The following is a 14,813-nucleotide window of genomic DNA, read 5'->3' as shown; positions in this document are numbered from 1 at the left end:
TTTTTTTTTTTTTTTTTTTTTGAGAAGAAATATAGAACCACTTTATTGATCAATGAAAAATTAAGAAGTTACATCAAAATAAACTAAGTAGGAAATGTCCGGTGGAACAGATTCCATCCAAACCGATAACGGGGAAGAATTTCTTGCTCTCCAAGCTAAAGCATGAGCTACACCATTGCTCTGCCGCCTAACATGAGAGAAATTTGATTAGTTAAACTAACTAAAACCCACGTCTCGGAACTTATTATATTTATGTTGCCTTTTAGGTTTAAATGAAGTTTACAAATACTCAAAAATTTATACTGTTTTTTATGATTTGTTGAGAAGTCCATTATGGTGTTCAATTGGTATAATTTATTTTAAAATAAGTGGGGATAAAGTCATGTTAATAATGTGAAGATTTAAAAAGTTTTATATATTCTTTTAAGATTAAAATAATAATAATAATAAAATAAAAAAGCTAAACTAAATAAACATGTGGACTCATGTGAAAATAGTGCAAATGGTGAGTTAATATTGAAAACAATATTAGCAGCAAGACACATAAGCAAATTGTGAAAAATATTGGAAATTCAGATTATGGTTTTAGTTGAGAAGTTGGTTGCGGATGACCTTTCTATCCGTTGGATAGATAGAAATTAATGATTAAAATATTAGTTAGGCCAAATTGATTGCAGGTGTGCTCTTGTTACATGATATGGATGAAAAATTAATTCTTAAACATTTGATAATCTTTTTAGTTGGTAACAATGATTTTTTTATTTAAACAATGATGTCACCTGTCATGTCCTGAAGAAATTTTTTTGGGGTGTTAGAAAGTGCCAAAGTGCATTGAATTTTTTTTTTACTAGCTTTTTTTTAGGGAGTCAAGCAACTCTAAGCTAAATAGGTATTTATTTATTAGTTTTTATTACTTATCAATTTAATAAGACTCACTTTTTGTTCAATTTCTCATTATAAACTCAGTTTAAAACACTAGTATTACTATTTTTGTGTGTGTTTTAATAAATATTATTGTTTACTAAAAAAAAAGTATATATTTTTTAATTGAGTCATGCTAACAAGTGCCCTTAGGGCACTAGTTAAGAATCCATTTTAAGAAATTTTTAACATCACTTTTATGGGAAATGAAAAAAACTGTCAAAACATTAATTTTTTTTTTTCTTTTTCCATAAAAACTTTCTTTAACTGGATTCTTAACCAGTGCTCTAAGGGCACTCGTTAGCATTTTCCTTTTTAATTTATAAGAATTATGAATCAATTGAGCACCAATTAACATATTCATTCTCCCCCCCCCCCCTTTCCTTCTTTTTTTTTTTTTGGTTAAAAGGAGGTAAATTGCGTTAATATAAACTAGCCATAAAAGGCGAGGTACTGATAGGAAACCTTAAGGAATGCCTCCATTTTCTTCTATATCTTTTAATAGTTAATACAATGATAACTAATGTAAAATCTTATTAATGATAGTGTTGATTAATGAGATTCGATTTTGGGCGAAATTAGGGATTTTTCTATCTTGTGAAAGAAAAAAAAAAAATAGTGTGTGTTTGGTTTGGTGTTTTGCTGAGCCTTTTTAGTTGTTGCAGGTTGTTTTTGTAATCCCATCACTTTGTCTTGCATTTGGATTTTCTAAGCTAGTTCTACACCCCCACCAAAATTCATGTCTCATTCCACATTGGTAAGAGTGTAGTCATCAATGACGGTTTTAGGGGTCACAGCTGACAAAGTTGCAATCATTCTTATATTAAACACGTAAATAGCCATCTTTAATATGATAATTATTGCACTAGATTAATCAAATATAAAATGAAATACATAATACAAAAGAGAAAGAATATGATGTTATGATTGAATAAACCAGGAGAAGGGACTCACAACTGCCCAGAGCCGTCTGGTTTGTCATACACACCCAAGTATAGCTTGATTATTAGTGTTATTATTATTATTTTTTCTTATTTTCAAGTATGGCTGAATTATTATTATTATTATTATTATTATTATTATTATTATTATTATGACACACACGTGTACATATAGTAATGCTAATGTATAACAACCATCAAAGACCACCGACTTTAGTATACCTGCATCTTAATCATTGGCTCATTATTATTGCTAAATCTTGAGCATCTTCTTGAATGTGACAACTTGCGTGTGGACCTCTCAATTAGAGATTGATAATCAGTGGGTGTAACAAACGAAGTTATTCATATATATATATATATATATATATATTTTCCCTTTTATTTAATGTTCATTGCTCCCTTGGTTGAACTTTGAAACCATCCCTTCCTCTTGAAACAAGCAATGACATTATTCAAGCATTAGCCATTTACTGTGCCTTACTGCCTTTAGAGTTGAAACTTTTTTCTGAGAGTTTATTTACTTATTTAAAAAGCTGTACATACACAAATAAGTTTTTTTTTTTTTTTTTAAAAAAAAAAAAAAAAAAAAAAAAAGAGGATAGTTCCAGATGTCTAGGAAAGTCAAGTGAAATATACTATACATTCATCACATTTTCTTACTTAGATTACATGACTACAATCAAATGTGCATCACAATGATTAGTTAAAATGGTATAGAACACTTTGTTCTTGGCACATTCAGGTTCGATCAGATTGCATCAACAAGCTCTTGAATACTTCAAAAAAAAAAAAAAAATCTAGAAAAATAGAACATTTGAAAAAGATTTCCTGATGAATTTGAACCCAGAAACTGCTGCTTCCACATGGTTTTATCTATTATGTTTTCAACAAAACATTCTATCATGACCCTACTGCAAGAAATATTCAGCACTTGAACACTTAACTGTAAGGCTTGTTTCTTAACATGTTTGCAAATGAAATGAGGGGTAGAAAAAAGAACAAACCTTTTCAAACCTATATCTAAATAATGAGAATGTCTTCTGAATTCTGTAGTATACAACAACTGCTTCCAATGAATTTGGCCATGCTCTGAGTGAACAGTAACTGTAGTCTACAAACTACCCAACAACCAAAAGCACTTGATGACTTGGTCGGAATTGTGTACTTGTCAGTCTTCAAATCAAACCCCATGTGTCAATGGTTGTGAACCTTAACTAATGGAATGACCCCCCTGGTACCCACACAAATCTAAAGCAACAATCTACATCAAAAGTAGCTGAGATGTAGGAACTGGAGTTGAGAACAACAATGAGTTACTCTTGGTGTTACTTACAAGCTATACCATAGACCTGGGGGTTTACAAAGAAGGCATTAGACAAGAAAGCCTTGTTAAGCTCAACACCAGAAAACCCGGCTTCAGATATCTTCATTCCTGTTTCCCTGGTAAGGTGACACCCATCACCTACTGTCTGTTGCAAAGGATCAAGAACATTCTGTATAAATCTAAGAACTGTTCCATCTGCACCACCAAAACAATGGCAAAAAGAATGGAAAAGGAAAAGGAAAAGGCCATTCACTATTAGAATAATAGTTGAATAAAAATTCACCATTTCTTAACAATTTAAGTTTTGAGGACAATAAGTAATTTGTCATTCACTAGATTGACAACTTTCTGTCTTGCTAGTTAACCAAGAAGTTCAGCTTAATACCTTTAGCAGCCACATGTTCCACAAAAAGGTAAATACCACCAGGTCTCAGCACCCTCTTCACCTCTGGATACAATGGTAATAGAGAATTTGTCAAATATTTGGATATTGAGTCAGAAAATCCTAGTAACTATGCACCTCCTTGGGGTACATTTGGAAATTAAATCCATCGGTTTTTTGTATATAAGCATTTAACATAAGCATGCATGTTATGTTTGGTCCTCATTAGGTAATCAGTTCAGACTTTCAGTCTTCATTTCTGCCAATGCTCCATTATAGTATTATCTCTAATGTAGCAGATGAATTTTTGCCTTCAAATGCTACAAAACTGCATTGTGCATCCAAATACTATGTTAGTGCATAGGTTAGACTAGATTAGCCCATTAGGCTTAGCCCAGTATATTATCCTTGTAGTTTACTCATATTACTTATACTGCACACATACCTTGCCTATATAAGGCTCTCTATTGTGCATTATTATACACACATCAATATACAAACTATTCAGTCTTTTTCTCTCACTTTATATTCTTAACATACTACACATTTTTTCCACTCAGTCTATTGAATCCAAATCTCAATAATTAAAGGTAATAAGCTTTGAAAATTAACACCAATATTCATTTCTAAGTTATTAAATCAAACTCCAAAACAATCAACTTATTAGTTAGAACGACAACACAGTTAAGCAAGCAATTATAGGAAAAGTCTAACCAATTTTTGAAAAAGAAAATAATACTGTATATGAAGTACTTGACTTATGCATGCTCCACTGCTTCTCACAGAATATGAGGTTTCTATATAAACTTCAAATAATTAAATCTATAAAAGTAAAAAGGAATTTTTAAGAGTTAGATGGTTAAATACCTTTCAGTGCCATATCAACATCTTTAACAGAACACAACACAAGTGTTCCAACAACTGCATCAACAGAAGCATCACCTAAGGGTATAGCCTCCCCAACCTGTATAATTTTTGCATCTTCAGAATCTAAAGAACAGCTTTCTAGTTCACAACCAAATATTACCAAGGGAAAAAACAATAAAAACATCATCTAAATCTAGTAGAAAGATATAACATGCCAAAACCTGCCTTCCAAAGTAGCAAGGGCTTGAAGCATTGATTAAAGTATCAGTTTTCCAACTCAATATGCAAATTTTTTTTTTTTTTGATAAGTAAATATGGTAAGTAAACTCAATATGCAAATTTAACCGATCAAATGCACATCACTAGAGATGCTTCAATTGCCTTACATAAGAATCCTAGGCTATCAATCCAATTGTTGATATTTGAAACAATTGTCATTGGATCTTTCCCCACTAATATGTCTGAGAAACATTTTCCAAGCATTTGGATACTTTTACCCACATGGGTAGTTAAAGCCAAAATACCACAATGTTGCAAATTATAATGGCATAGGGTGCTACTTCTTGGACACCAGCAGTGGATATTTCTAGAATTTAAATTATGGAAAGTACAATATTCAGGCAGAGAAATGTTTATATCATAAAAAGTTCAGAATAAAGTAGTGCCATAAAGGGAAGCATTCTTACTGCATGTAAGAATTCAAAATTTGTAAGTGGCAGGCCAGCGGCCTCTGCTGCTGCCTGAGCATACTTTTCCATCTTTCTATTGGGATCCATACCAAAAACCTGGACATCAGCTTCACCAGCATAATACTTGAGATTAGGGCCTGTACCAATGCCAATCTCCAACACTCTCTGAGCCCTCCCCTTCAAGTTACTAAACAATTGCGACTTGTAATCTGCAATCTACCACACAACATAAGATTGCACACACAAGTGCTGTCAAATATGTTTACACTTGACATGAAAAATCATACATGTACCAAACTTCAAACTAATTGCTCTAAAATGGGCTCTAACCTCAGCTTCATAAGAGTCCATGAATTTATCCAAAACTGATGCATAGAACTCCTCGTACCAATCTGGTCTTGGAGGGCGAACCTTGTTCAACACAGACTACACAAACGAATTGTTACTCTTAAATCCTAACTGACACATAATTTTCAACTTATACAGGCAATTCAGAAGTTGGGTGGAGTATTAAACACTACATGTCACAACATTGGTACAACACTTAGCTTATGCTTATGCCAATATAAATCAAGTTTGTAGCACTAACAAAAATGTCTTATATTATCTAAAATTACAAAAGGCTAAGATACACTTTTCATCCCTTAAATTTTATCCAAAATTGCTTTTCATTTCTCAAAATTTTCAACAGTTGCAGTTCAATCCCTGAAAAAGTTAAATGGTATCAATTTCAATGTTGACGTGATGTGACTAACTTGTCATCGCCTAAAATAAATTTATCTACAAATAGATAGAAGGACTAAATTAATAACTTTTAAATATTTGACTAAATTGCACCCTTTGAGTTCATTTTGAATTTGTTACCTTTTATTTAAAATTTAAAATTTAAAATTCATCCTCCGCGACACTATTATATCGCTTTAAATCTCAACCTTCCTTATGTTCCTCTACTAATGATATGGCCGTTAAATGTCACCTAAGTTCAAAATAACGTAATTTTTTTTATAGAGGAAAAAGAACAAACTTGGGCTTTTTTTTTTTTTTTTTTTTTGTTGAAATAAACAAGCATATTTCAACCAAATTATTATGAAAAAATTATTTCTTTTTTCTTGATCTCTATAGAATATTTCTTTTTTTGTGGGTTCTAGTTAGAGCAACTTATAAAATCTGTTTTCATCAAATAAAATAGGATAAATTATAACTTATCCACCTGTGGTTTGACTGAAATTTAAGTTGCTTACCTGCGATTTGAAATTTGACACTTTAACTACATAAGGTTTGACCAAAATTTAAGTCACCTACCTGTGGTTCCTTTTTATTTTATTTGATACTGTATTTTTATGTTTTTTGTATTTTTGGATAAGAGAGACATAAAAGTCGAGTAAAATTACATATTTAGCCATGTTATTAACAAAAGTGGTTAAGAAACTCTAATAAAGCTATCCTCATACGGCTAAAGTGTCAAATTTCAAACTAAAGTTAAGCAACTTAAATTTCAACCAAACTAAGGTAAATTGTAATATGCACAATAAGAGAGGTGCTAAGTTCACCACATTTTCACGATATTTTTACAACAAATTATAAATGGTTAGTTGTTGTTAGTCTAAATTTGAACTTAATACTAAGATTACTTCTTCCCAACAATAACAATCAATAACAAACTACCATTTAAGATTTGTTGAAAAAATATTGTGAAAATATTACCTGGATATCATTTCTTTAAAATATATAGGTATATTCCCGCCTATACTAAAACCCAAACCGAATTAATATCTTGGTCTATCAATAAAAAAAAAAAAAAAAAATCATCACGGAAAAGGTTCAAATTATATTCTATCTATCAACATAAAGTAAAATCTCTCTCTCTCTCTCTCTCTCTCTTTTTTTTTTTTTTAATTTGCTTTGGAAAGATCAAAGAAGAAGTTAGAAGTCTACCCTATAATCATCAGAGTGTAAATCGGAAGCATTAGAGGGGCGATTAGGGAACGCAGCCAAAGCCGTTGAGGTTGCCGTTGCTCCGTCAATGAAACGCCTTCTTCCGCATATGCAGCAAAACGACTCACTGTGGCTTCTCTTTATTGGTGCTTTCCGCTTATCATCATCATCATACCGTAAATCAGAGCAACTGAAGGCTGTGATTTTGCCACGTGGAGGTTTCAGTTTAGAGCAACGAGGACTATAAGGTGTAATCTTAGGCGTGCTGGAGAAGAAGAACACCAACGACGACTTAACTGCCATTCTCTCTCTCTCTCTCTCTAAAATTGTCGGGAGTTTTTTCAGTGGGTCTATTTAATGTTAGTGCTATACCGGTTACAGGTTTAGCAGGTCAGGTGTAAATACCCAAAAAAGGAAGAGAAAAATCAGTTTGGGGTTGTTCTCTAATCTGATTTTAGGGTTTTTATTTTTTCAAAATAACTAAATCCCTCAAACAATTTTATTAGTTAGCAAAGTTTTAAAACTATTTAGCAATGTAACAAATCGAGTGTAGAGAACTTGATTTTGTTGTGCTAAATCGAATGTGAAGAGTTTGAGTTTCATGGAACTCGAGTTTCCATTAGAGGTGTGCATGAGTCGGGTTAAAGGGATTTTTTGACTCAATCCACCATGGTGGGTTGAAAAAAATTCAACCCAACCCAACTCATCACATAAGTCTAACCCAACCCACATGGGTCAGGTTGAACCCATAGGTTGGACAATTTTTTTTATTACTAATATTATTAAATTGATTAGAAAAAAATATATCACACTTGCCACCTGAGTTGATAAATAAAATATACATTAATATATGAACTAATATTTCAACTCAATTATACATTAATGTATGAACTAATATACATTAATATTGGCTTTTATATAGAATAAGAGGAAGAGTTGGTTATATAAAAAAAATTATTAATTATATAATATATATTAAATATATGGGTGGGTTGGATCGGGTTTGGTGGGTTTGAAATTTTATAACCCGAACCCAACCCAACCCGCTATTAAAAATTTTTTGTAACCCGACCCAACCCACCAAGCCCTAAAAACCGACCCAACCTGGCTGGTTGGGTTGGGACGGGTTGGTTTTGGCGAGTTGGCGGGTTTGCTGCACACCCCTAGTCTCCACGACTCGATTTCCCTACCAAGCTACGAACTTCATCAGACTAAAGATGAAGATGGAGATGGAGAGAACCAAATCAAAAGACCCAGACATCGAAAGGCCCAGAGATTGTTTATGCTATGGAAACCAAGCGCGAAAAACATAGAGATTGAGGAAACCAAACGTGAAAACATCAAAAGACCTAGAGATTGTTTCTGCTATGGAAACCAAATGCGAAAAACATAGAGATGGAGATTTGGGAAGATTGTTTCTGCCTTGCTCTGGGTTGTTTTTGCTATGGAACTCGAGTGTTTCACTCTTGAGTATGAAACTCGAGTCTAAGACACTTGATTTCCAACTGAAACTTGACTCCAGCTCGCTCGATTTCAAAGAGTAAAATCGAGTCTAACAAACTCAATTTGTTAGATTGCTAAATAGTTTCAGAATCTTGCTAACTAGTGAAATTGTTTGAGGGATTTTGTTATTTTGAAAAAAAAAAAAAAAAAAAAAAAAAAAAACCCTGATTTTAGAAAGTGTGTAGAGACCATCCTATTTTTGCTATGGGTCTTGAGTTTTGATAACCTCCGCATAGAAGACAAAAATTGCCAATAACCAGCGATCCTAAGGCCAAATCACACTATTGAGGACCTTGCAACCACTAAGCAATCTCGCCCTATTGTATATTTTCAAAACCCACCTAAAACTTCTTGATGCTTTTAGATCTGTGCCATTCTAGATCGAACAACTTTCTATCATTGTGTGTATTGTATCTATTAAAAGAGAGGGGGGGGGGGGAGACAATCATTAGCAAGAAAGATTAGAGTTGGGCAAGAGCCAAGAAAAAGAAAAGAGAAAAGAGGGGTTTTAAGTGGCCATACTGCATTTTGTAGTAGAGGTCATGGTGGCCCGCTTCCAAAGTGGTGAACTATAGGCCGTACACAAATTAGAAAGATTTTTAGAAACTGATGTGTTTTTTTTTGTTTTTATTTTTTTTTATACCATCTAAGCGCTGATTTGGCCAGTAAACTTAAACACGTCAACATTTCATTTTTTTTGGCCAAAAATAGAAATTGCACCTTTTATATTTGACCAAATTTATTTATACCCTTTAACTTTATTTTTGTTCATTTGAGTTCAGGTTTATTTAATTATTAAGGTCTCTCAATTTTTGTTAAATGTTGTTGGGTACATAAGCGTACCCAAATTCTACTTAATGGACCGGACTTAGAATTGGGCTCACAAGTCATAACTTATTTGTATGGTGGGTTTAGAGTTTCCTACTAAGGGTAGTTCTTTACCAAGTATCTTAATTACACCTCTCAACTCTCATGAACTTCCCTTTTCCTCTCTTTAGATAGTACACTCTCTCTTTCTATCACTCTCTGTTTCTTCCCAGCATCAACAACCCCTTCTCCTTACTCCTTCCTCCTATTTATAGCTTGAGGTTGGTGGGGTGCCCATGATTAGCTTCTGGTCTCACTCGTGTGAGTGGGGTCCAACTTGATTATTCCTAGCAAGGAATATGCTCCATTGGAAATAGTGGTAATGGCATTGGAACTAACTCTTGCCTCCAAGAGATTGCTCGGCAGTGATGCTCTCTAAGGCAATACCGAGCTGCCAAGGGCATGGACCACTCCAAGCAAGCACATTCCTGATCAAGACATAATTGACCGGTATGGGCTTGTCTATCATGCATTCGAAACGAAATGGGCCTACTATGAGGTTTGAGCTTGGTTTTGATCCTAGAGAATGTTCGGGCCAAGGCCCAAGGCCCAATGGGCTTGGGATCATACCCCACACAATAGACCCCCTCTTGATTCGTGTCCGGCTACCAGGAACGAATCAAGGACAATCCAACAAGTGCTAGAGACTCCTCGGGAAGCTCAACCATCAGCCATTAAATGAACAAGATGATTATTAATGCCTTCTCTAAAGGAGCGTTATGTCAGGCTGTCAAGGCTAACTGTAATCATGACCTGACGGTTTGTGAACCGAGGCCACACGTGTGGAAGTTATGAAAAAGAATTTAAAAATAATTTCTCTCTTCCTTTTTCATTAAATGTTTTCACCCTATAAATAGTTCCTTTTGACACTTCATACTACTTTTTACTTCCTCACTTCTTTAACTTTCTCTCTGCCAAGCATACTCTTCTTGTGCATAGATTCTCCAACCAAGATCACCAATTCCTAGAGCCCACAATAAGTTTCTTCATTCTTTCCTTCTCTTTTTCAAATTTTTTCCTCACTCTAGAGTTAGGAATGGGCTACTCACATCTTCTTTCCACCGAAGCGTCCTTAGCTAATTTTAGGGTAGTCTATGATATTCTTGGGGATGTGGATGTTGCTTATTGACATAAGGGTGACATCACTCTTCAGCGACACTCTAGTTCTAAAGTAGTGTTTTTTCCTTTAATGGTCATTTTAGATGGAGGGGTTAGATTTCCTGTAGACCCTCTCATACATAGTACCCTTAGGTTTTACGATTTATGCCCCAACCAACTTCCCCCTAATTTTTACTGAGTTGTAAGTTGCGTCAGTAGATTAAACCGGATACACGGGCTACAACTAAACCACCATGACATAAAATTTATGTATAGTTTATGTGGTAATATTAGGTTTGACTACTACCTAAAGGTTGGGGATGTACAGGTACGGCTTATATCGTGCCTTCTCGATTCTAACAGAAATTCGATAAGAGAGTATGTTTGGGTGAACGGCAATTGGCTTACCGACGAGCTCACTACCCAACTTTACCACGTGATGTTAGTCAATACCAAGCACTTTTAACTGCTTTCAATTTAGTGTTTTACCCATGTGTATTTTGTTAAATAGTTATTAACCAGTTTTCATATTATTTAGGTGTAGAAAGCAAAAGGTTTAAGCCAAACATTAGAGTTGTGCACATGAGAGATTTAAATTTTGTGCTCTAGTCAGAGATATTTGTGAATTCTGACAGGCAGCTTCGGGCATCCCATCTCATACTTGGTTGCAATCTAGTCTACTCCACTTAGCAGCCTTTCGAACAAGCCTTACTGGTGGACAGCCCTTTGCTATTGTACATTGACGTACGGCATCCTAATCTCCTTCCCCCTAACCTAACTGTAGGTGAAGCTCAGGACTTCGGCCCCCGGATAGCTAGAGCGAAGTCACTAATACCTGTCAGGAACGCTTCTGCAGATATTGTCTCCTAAAGCTGTACTGTCCATAAACCCATTGAGGAGCCCCAAGCCCAAGTTTAGCCGGTCGAGCAAGCAATATCCAAGTTAGTAAACTCCTCTGAAGCAGAAACTGACCAAGGTGAAGGCGAAATGGTGGTCAAACAAACAATGATCGTTTTTTTCTCGGCTCATGTCCAGCGGCACAATAGCAACAAACCTAGGGCAAAAGTCTAACACCCCCTCCTTTTCCTCCTGCTTGCTCCCGGAAAAGCAACATACGATTGACCAACCACCTAGGGGTTCGGGGGATGCTCCTCCGAAAACTCCACCTCCCCGGGCGTCAGGGGGGATTGTCATTTAGGAACTTGCTGGTGACGCCCAGCCAGCCGCACAAGTCGAGTCCAATGTGGCATCCTTTTCCTGCCTAAAAGTGGGTTGGCAGACCATCTTTAGGCTCGGGAATGAGCCTCTTTTCGTGACGGCTAGCGTCAGAACTTGGGCGTAAGGTGAAGGTGGCTAGATCGCCCAGAGTTTGGCGCAGGGCTTTCAATTGCCTGAAGATGTGCACTTTTTCTCGGGCGGTACTGATAGGTCTCTAGTTGCCCGGTTGCAATGGCACACAATAGCGGTAATACACTTTACTCTTTCTTCCTTGCATAAATGTACTTGCATTTTTCCTTTCTTCTCATGTTTCTTGTTATTGTGTTATCAGGCCGCACAATTGGCTTATGTGATAAATAATCGGCTGAAAGAGGCTATTGAGGATGCTGACCAGGAGAAGGCTTTGAAGGACATTGTTGTGGCCACTGCGAAAGACAAGGGCAAGGCTACCAAGGCCTTCTCGGACCGAGAAGGCTTGGATACTAGCTAAGCAGAGGCTAATAGAAATGGATGTGAAGCTGGGGGGGATCAGAACTCAAATTGGCTAAAGTAGAGAGTCTAAACTTAGCATAAGTTGATGAGATTACAGATCTGAAAGCTACACTTAAAGCTAGCGAAGACAAGTGGTACAATGTGGGCTTTGCGAACACCGAGAATTCTATGGATCTAGTTGTCTACCAAGCACGGAGGCACAGGTTCGGGGAAGGATGGATGGCCGCTCTTCTAGTTATGGAGGTGCCCAATGATTCCCCGTTGAGGAATTCCGAGCAAATACCTTTTCCAGAGCCTCCTCTTCCTGTTCAGGATCTTTCCAGCATCGAAGGTGAAGAGGACACTCCCAGCATGAAGGAGTTGGTGCAATAAATTGACTCCTACATGGAGTCAATTGATCTTGAAGTCACTAGCAACTTTGATGCCGCGTTACAAATGATCTCATTGCCACCCCTAGATTTTGGTGCCCAACATGCCGGGGACGCCCAAACTCTGCCATACTTAGCCGCTCAGCCTATCGGGGATGCATTAACCCAGCCTGCCACTCATGCATGAAAAAATGTTTAACCTGCCTTATTCATTTACTTTATCTTTCTCTTTACTCTATCTTGTCTTTATTTTTTGTTTTACCTGATTTGCTTATTGTCACCGAGATGTGGTGACAGAACAATGGTTTTATTTTAATTTGTGTTTATTTTAGTTTACTTAGTCACTATGACATGGTGACAAGACATCTACTTTGGTTATTTTTATGAATAATTTTTGCATTGTTATTATATTATTTCTGCCATATTTTATTCTTTCATTTATAGTGATCATGAAACCGAATTAAGATTTACTCTTGGTTTGTGATTTACCTTAACCGAGTGTTGTTGCCTTGAGTATAGCAGGGATAATGACTTCACCTCTTTTGGTGACCCGTTATGTTCTTAGAAAAATAGGGATTAGGTTACCACTTGTTCGGTGATTGGGATCGAACAGAGCACAGGTTCTTGTCCCTAGTGAAAATACACATTAGGTTTCCACCTGTTTGGTGATTAGGATCAAACTGAGCATAAGCTTCTATCCTTAGAGAAAGTAGATATTAGATTTCCACCTGTTCGGTGATTAGGATCGAACCAAGCACAGGCTTCTATCCTTAGAGAAAATAGATATTAGGAAGACAAGAACGGTAATGTAACTTCTGTATATTACATGGATAGGCATTGTTCTTTACACAACAATTGTTTATAACTTGCAATTCCCCCCTAAAGTTAGTGATAGAACCTTCGTAAATTTTGAACTCCATGGCCGGGGGAGTGGTCTCTCCTCCATATCCTCCAAGTAATATGCTCCAACTCCAGCAATAGTAGTAACCCTATACAAACCCTCGTAATTCGAAACTAACTTCCCCACATTGGTATCTTGAGCATTCCCTACTACTTTCCACAATACAAAGTCACCGACGTTGAACTCCTTACTCTTGACATCCTGGTTGTATTGACGAGCTAGCTTCTGTTGATATTCGACCAGCTTTATGGTTGTTGATTTCCGGTGCTCTTCTAATGAGTCTAACTACTTTACCATAAGCTCCTCATTTTTAGCAGGGACAAATCCTGAGACCCGAACACTGTATAAGCTTACTTCGGTTGGAATAACCGCTTCCCTTCTGTATGTTAGTGAAAATGGGTTTCTCCTGTGGATCTTCTGAGGGTTGTCTAGTATACCCACATGACATTTGGTAACTCCTCAGCCCACATTCCTTTCGTGCCTTCCAACCTCTTCTTCAATCCAGTCACAATCGCCTTATTAGTAACCTTAGCCTAGCCATTACTCTGCGGATACGCCGAAGTGGAATATATGTTCTTAATACCAAGATCGCTACAGAACTTTTGAAAAGCCTTACTGTTAAATTGTAATCCATTGTCAGGCACTAGGGATTTTGGCGCTCTAAATCTTGTTACTATATTTCTCCAAACAAACTTTTTAACATCTACATCTCGGATGTTGGCTAGCACCTCGGCCTTGGCCCATTCTGTGAAGTAATCCACAGCAACCAAAAAAAATATTTGGTTCCCTGTGGCCTGAAGGAATGGACCAATAATTTCTAGACCCCACTGTGTAAAGGGCTAAGGGCTACTAATGGGGTTCAAACTTCCTAACGACTGATGTATTAAGGGAGCATGTTTCTGACATTGCTCATCTTCGGACGTACTCAACAGCATCCTTGTGCATCTGTGGCCACCAAAATACCTGAGTCATCGCTCGATGGGCCAATGAACGTCCTCCAACATGACTGCTACATACCCCCTCATGGAGCTAGGTTAAGAGCCCTTCAACTTTGCTAGGGTGCAAACACTGCAAATACAGTCCCCCAAAAGACCTTCAGTACAACTTATGGTCTGCCGACAACCAATACCCAGCAGCTATACGGCGTACTCTGTCTGCTTCTTTTGTATCAGCTGGTAGTCGATCTTCGGCTAGAAAATTAATAATTGGATCCATCCAACACGGCTCAGATGCCACCACTGAAACACCTAGCCTTGCATCAATACTTGGTTCTGCCACCACTTCCACTTTGATTAGCCAAGGCA

At 36.5% G+C, this 14,813-nt stretch overlaps 1 protein-coding gene across 1 annotated transcript; it reads right to left on the bottom strand.

Moving 5' to 3' along the window:
• Positions 1–2,549: 2,549 nt before the first annotated feature.
• LOC115978854 (methyltransferase-like protein 7A) lies at positions 2,550–7,407 on the bottom strand. Its single transcript, XM_031100732.1, has 6 exons — positions 7,063–7,407; positions 5,458–5,553; positions 5,125–5,343; positions 4,439–4,535; positions 3,575–3,637; positions 2,550–3,384 (listed from the first exon to the last, which is right to left on the bottom strand). The coding sequence occupies exons 1-6, from the start codon at positions 7,363–7,365 to the stop codon at positions 3,191–3,193; spliced, it is 972 nt and encodes a 323-aa protein (XP_030956592.1). The 5' UTR covers positions 7,366–7,407; the 3' UTR covers positions 2,550–3,190.
• Between the last annotated feature and the right edge of the window lie 7,406 nt (positions 7,408–14,813).

The sequence above is a fragment of the Quercus lobata genome, chromosome 3 (assembly GCF_001633185.2).
Source record: "Quercus lobata isolate SW786 chromosome 3, ValleyOak3.0 Primary Assembly, whole genome shotgun sequence".
Lineage (NCBI taxonomy): Eukaryota > Viridiplantae > Streptophyta > Magnoliopsida > Fagales > Fagaceae > Quercus > Quercus lobata.
This window is presented reverse-complemented; position numbering and strand designations above follow the sequence as displayed.

Excerpts from the sequence above, each read along its gene's own strand:
- LOC115978854 (XM_031100732.1), bottom strand. The coding sequence starts at position 7,365 with ATGGCAGTTAAGTCGTCGTTGGTGTTCTTCTTCTCCAGCACGCCTAAG. Across the intron at positions 5,554-7,062 it reads TACACTCTGATGATTATAGG|TCTGTGTTGAACAAGGTTCG; the intron begins GTAGACTTCTAA and ends TCGTTTGTGTAG. Across the intron at positions 5,344-5,457 it reads TGGACTCTTATGAAGCTGAG|ATTGCAGATTACAAGTCGCA; the intron begins GTTAGAGCCCAT and ends GTTGTGTGGTAG.